General features: G+C 36.8%; 2 protein-coding genes across 2 annotated transcripts; one reads left to right on the plus strand and one right to left on the minus strand.

The window, feature by feature from the left end:
- The first annotated feature begins 864 nt into the window (after positions 1-864).
- On the plus strand, positions 865-1,731 carry LOC133702950 (putative germin-like protein 2-1). The gene is made up of 2 exons (XM_062127297.1): positions 865-1,052; positions 1,196-1,731. The coding sequence occupies exons 1-2, from the start codon at positions 938-940 to the stop codon at positions 1,729-1,731; spliced, it is 651 nt and encodes a 216-aa protein (XP_061983281.1). The 5' UTR covers positions 865-937.
- A 2,367-nt stretch (positions 1,732-4,098) lies between these two features.
- LOC133703081 (uncharacterized) lies at positions 4,099-6,000 on the minus strand. The gene has a single exon (XM_062127493.1). It carries the CDS (start codon positions 5,810-5,812, stop codon positions 4,361-4,363), a length of 1,452 nt encoding a protein of 483 aa, XP_061983477.1. The 5' UTR covers positions 5,813-6,000; the 3' UTR covers positions 4,099-4,360.

Raw genomic sequence — 6,000 nt, forward strand, 5'->3', positions numbered from 1 at the left:
AATTTATCTAGCATTAAGATTACTAAATAATAAAATATTAATTAAATTAAAAGTCATGTTCTAAGTGGAAAAAATAATTCAAATACAACAACAAAAATCACAATAAATTCCAAATCTTATTTGATGGCATTCTCAATTTACTATCATTATAAAATTTTAACATTTTAACATAAAAGGAAACTAGGCCTTCAGAATCATTAATTATTAAAACTTGAGCTTGATCCAACAACCGGATAAAAAGATATGTTTATTTTAATAAATTACATCTTAAACTCTTTTTCAATTCTTCAAAACCTAAAAATCTTAAATAATACAATAAGCATTATTATGCAAAAAAATTTCTAAGAAATTTCCCCATCTCACTACCAATACCGACAACATATGAGACGGTTTGTCCATATCAAACCATACTGAGATTCTTTCCCAGACAACAGCCTATGTCCAAAACAAGGATTTCATGACCAGTTCTGCAGCATTATTTTTCCATTTTCCACTCAAGCTTGGATTCACATGAGTACAAGACTTGCACAACTGAGTTGATTGACCTAGTCTCTTAAACTCACAGAGCATATGAGGCTATGTTAGTAAGACAAACAGAAATTGGACTCATATGTGTAACATATCCCGTAATAGGATTTTGCAGTCACATATTTTATTGATCATCCTAGGAGAAAACAAGACATCTGGATCAAAATGATTTTCTTCTGGTTATATTTTCAGATTGTATGGAAGATGGCAGACTCTTTCAACACATATAGACACTGGCTAGCAGCTAATCATATCTTCAAAGACGGAGACCTGAAACTCTGATCCATCCTTTAATGCCAATGCTTATCTGCACTCTATGTTCACTATATATAAGAGTTCTTGTAACCATCTTTTTCCATCTCAAACTTACTTCATCAGTCTCTCTCTAACAATACTTCGAAGAATCAAAATGGCTAATCACCTTTTGGTTATTGCAAGTTTACTAGTCATTGCTTGTGCCATGGTTACTGCCTTCGAGCCTAGTCCATTGCAAGATTTCTGCGTTGCAGATCCTACTAGCTCAGGTCAGGATCTTACTAATTTATTAAGTAGCTTTAATTGCATAAACAATGATGCATGTTTTAGCTTCTGCTCTTTCCAGACCATTAATCAGTACATGTCAGATGTTTGGCTCTTGTTTCTTACAAATATTTTTTTCATATGGCAGCAAAAGTTAATGGTCTAGCTTGCTTGGACCCGAAGATGGTGCAAGCCAACCATTTTTCCTTTAGTGGACTCCATATTCCCGGCAATACATCAAATTCCCTTGGCTCTGCAGTTACACCAGTCTTTGTAGGCCAACTACCTGGACTCAACACCCTTGGAATCTCAATGGCCCGTATCGACTATGCACCATGGGGTCTGATCCCTCCTCACACGCACCCTCGAGCAACTGAAATTCTAACAGTCTTAGAAGGCAAACTCCTCGTTGGCTTTGTGACTTCTAACCCTGAAAACAGGCTCATTACCAAGGTCCTTGAGAAGGGTGATGTGTTTGTGTTTCCAATTGGACTTGTGCATTTCCAGAGAAATGTTGGCCATGGAAGTGCTTTCTCAATCTCTGCCTTAAGCAACCAAAACGCTGGTGTTGTTCTCATTCCAAATACTCTATTTGGATCCACTCCAAGTATTCCTGGAGACATTCTAGCCAAGGCTTTGCAGGTGGACAAGTCAGTCATTGAAAAACTTCAAGCTCAATTCTAGACGGTCGAGATCCTGAATTGAAGAATTTCTCCTTTCTTACCAATATGTTTCTTTTGGTGATTTCTTACATTTGTCTAGTCCTCATTTATTCTAATGTATGACGATTTGTATCATTTACTTACAAAATGTTCCCAAGACTTCCATAAAGTTCGCAATAATTTATAGTTTGATCAGATACTGCTGCTTTATGACTGTAATTGCCACACCAAATTCTTCCAGCCAAATAATAAGCTTACATAATATAAATGAGAAAACATCTGATGATTGAACACAATTTCATTCCTGAAGGTCCAGTTAGTCCAAATGGTGACAAAAGGCAATGCACTAATCTTTCTTCTGCATGTTGCAGTGGCCAAAGTGCTCAATTGCCAGAATATTTCCTCAATAGAACTTGACATACACCACATAATTCCTGACTTCGATTGAGTTAATTCCACATACTCTAAATACTAGGCCACTGCATTAGAAAATGCAGTGTGTTTCAGCAGAACTACCATAGAAAGAATAAACCTTGCTACTTTAGCAGTTTTGCACTCCTAGCTCCAAATGACTTGACTGAAAATTCCATTACAGTAACAGAGTACTTTCACAGTTTTGTTTGCATATACTATCAAGTTTGATTTTGAAACACTCTAGCAGTTTTCATGCATTTGTTAAAAAAATGATCTTAATAAATCTCGGCAGGCCCGAAACATATTGTTCCATGCGTTTCTCTAGAATTATTCAAAGTTATTTAGCGCAGGGTTAGTTTTAGTTCTGAGATGGAAGAAGACATCCTCTGCGTGAACTAAATGATTAAGAAGATTTGCTAATGTGGCACTAATGAAATCAATAGCAACAACACATGACACAGTTCGATCATATGAAACCAAACTCAAATCATGTTGAGCATATCTTGTTTTCTTAAGCCTAATTCCAAGTACCTGAGGACCTTTTCAGAAGCTGGGAAGAACAGGAAGGCGAATAGTGACAGGGATGCAAGGTATCGTAACCCTTACACAGACGAAGCCATTTGGAATAAAGGGATGTACTTCTGTAGCTATATTCGGCTTGAATTGAAGATGCCAGACTCTCTCAATTCTAGTGCTGACATTGGACGGCAGCTAACTCGTTCAAGGTCTAATTCTTTAATTTCTGAGCCGCGCTTCATCATATGCATATGTAAGAGTCGATGTAGCGACGATTTCACAACTTCAAATTACTTGAACAAAAGCCTATCACATGTTATTTGTTGTGAGTTTAGTAGCCATTGCTTGTACCTTGGCCATTGCCTTTGAGCCTGGTCCACTGCATGATTTCTGTGTCGCAGATCCTACTCGTCCAGGTCCAGGACCTTACTGAATTGTAAGCGATCATTGTACAGTAGCTTTAATTCCTTAAAAAATTGTTTCAAATGTTTTTGCTTCTGCTCTTTCCAATACATTAATCAGTACATGATCAACATGCTATTTATATGTTCTTACATTTTGTTTTTCGTATGGCAGCAGAGAGTTACTGGTCTAGCTTGCTTGGATTCAAAGCCTCATCTCAGCTATCCTAGACCGAATCCCAATCTCGTACAAATTTTTAAGGAACATTGATTGACACACAAAACAACACAGTGTTATTACCTCCAAGAAATATCCTAAGCTTATGAATGGACGAATTATCAGTGTGGTGTCCTTTCATGAACTTGTTCTTCTAATGGGCACCAACTTTTTTCGCTAATTACTTGCAAGCCCTAACCTTTCCTATCAATGGAAGACTAAGGCACAGCAATCAACAACACTTGGTTCAGGTAACCTGCACTGTAAAGGCTACTCCAAACAATTTCATGCTCATCGGAAAGGTGATACAACATATTTATCCACCTTTTGACCAAAATTTCCTTTCTAAAAAATAAAGTTGATGTGTTTTTTTACTGGATTGCAAGTTAATCTGAATTTTTAACACGATCAGATTTTTATTTTTTTAAACTCCGACTATTCTAGACTTTAGAATGACCATATACTACATTAATCCACCAAACCATTCTAGATTTTATAATTAAAATTATTATATTATTATTTATTTTCATATTCAATATAAATAAAAATAAAAATAATTTATTGAATCTTGTTGACAATTTTCTAAATACCGTACTAAAACAGTCAACCGTCAACGTCCCTTGTTCTGTATCTTTTCTTCACCATCTCCTATCCTTCTTATCTACACTGTGTTGTCTCTTGTGACAATAACCAGACGCGCTACCGTTGTGAATAAATTAGAGGAACTAGTAACTCTAAAGGTAAAGAAGACTACATTTGGCTGATACATGCGTTTTACAGTTCTTTTGCGGTACAGATATGGTCAATGCATTTGAGCTGAACATTTCTGCTGGTCTAGCGGTTGACATAAATAAAATGCAGACTTGATGCTGCTTCTTAAACTGAAATAAAACCAAGACAAGTATACAACAAATTTCCACAATTTAGGAAATGAAAGTATTTATGAATCTTGATTCCGTGTCTGTAAATTTACAGTTACAACACCTCAGGTTGGAATCCCAGCAAAAAAAGATTGGAATTGCTCATCAGACTTCTGTAATACAGTTTTGAGACGTGAAGAACACTTTCCCTGGAAGCAAAAACAGCAAAAATCACCCAAGATCCTAGCTTGAGATTGAAGCTCGGGACCTATTCACTGGCTCGTTTACACATCTAAATCTTCCAATCAATTTTATCAGCAAACATGATGCAAGTGTAAGCACAAGGGATAGACTCCGACCTCCTACTAGACCAGCAAGAGCAACAAAAAAGAGAATCAGATAATCTGAACTGCCCTTTTTATCAACTACTACTACTTCCGTTTCAGCCTGCCATCCAGTGCTAGAGCTAGAATTTTCTTGATCAGGTTCTTTTCCTCTTCTCCTCTCTTTTATTCCCTCTTCTTCTTCTTCCTCTTCCTCTTCTAGCAACTTTGATAGCAAGGCCTTGCCTTTGTTTTCAAACCCTTGTTTGTCACCATCTTCTAGCACTTCAATTATCCCCATCTCATCGTCTCCCCAACAACTAGATGATTCACTACCGACATCTGGTTCCTGCCCCTTGCTCTTTTTCGCTTTCTTTATAGCCCGCAACTTCTTTGGCACCAATTTCTTTATGATCTTTCTTCTGATTTTTGATTTTCGGCTTCGCTCTTTTTCGCATACCAAAACTCCACTTTTATCTTCCTCTACCTCCATTATTCTCCAATCACAAACGAGCAAATCCATTCTTGATTCAGCTCCCCTATTTGCTTCAACTGGCACAATCCTATCAAAATTAAATTCTAGAGCTTGAGTTTCCTCAAGGGAAGACTTCATTTCAAGAGTCTCAATTAAATCACAAGAATCAACCCCACCAACATCTTCTTCTTGTTCTATCTCTTGAATGATCAATTCTTTTCTTGAATCATCACATTTCCTTACTCCTTTCAACATCAGAAATGCTGAAGAAACCCTTTCGACAAATAGTTCGAAGACTATCTCTACATTCAGACATGGTTTCAAGAAACATAACACATGCTTTCCAACATATTCAAGAAAAATAAGCACAAAAGCAGACATTGTTATCCCAACTACAAGCTTTTTGGTACTTAAACCCAAAACCACCACCAAAAACATCTTCAAAACCACAAATAACAAACGTTTCTCTTTCTCATTCCAACATTTCTTATCAGTAACCTTAACATCATCAACATCATCAACATCTTCAACATCTTCATCATCTTCAACAACAGGCAATAACTGACTCACCAAATCACATACATCAAAACTCTCCATATTCTCCAAATTCTGAATAGGCCCTGGTGAATCCACCAACTCTATAGAACTTGATACAAAAATAGGATCAGAGATTACAAGTTCCTCCTCCACCTCTTGCAACTGCTGTTGTCTCTTCTTCTTCTTCTTCTTCTTGCCAGTTGGTTTCTTTAACCTTTCACGGTTCTTGACAAAGAGATCAACAAGAGAAGTAGGGAAACCAGTCTCAACAACAAGAGAATTCCCTCTTTTTGGCGACTGAAGATCTGCCACAATACGTGAAAATCTTGAAACTTTGTCCTTCTTCCACGGAAAAGGCATGTTCGCGTCAAAAAAGATTGGATTTTGAAGGATGCCCGGATGAGAATTTTCCCTAAAAATATAGAATTTGAAGAGAATATTTGTGATATTGTTCTCTTACAAGCATCCTATAAAAATGTCTCGTTTTGGTTTTATTGTGCTGATAAAAAGGTGAGGAACCTATAGGAGATAACAAGGGAGACACGATT

Source organism: Populus nigra, chromosome 9, assembly GCF_951802175.1.
Source record: "Populus nigra chromosome 9, ddPopNigr1.1, whole genome shotgun sequence".
Classification (NCBI taxonomy): domain Eukaryota; kingdom Viridiplantae; phylum Streptophyta; class Magnoliopsida; order Malpighiales; family Salicaceae; genus Populus; species Populus nigra.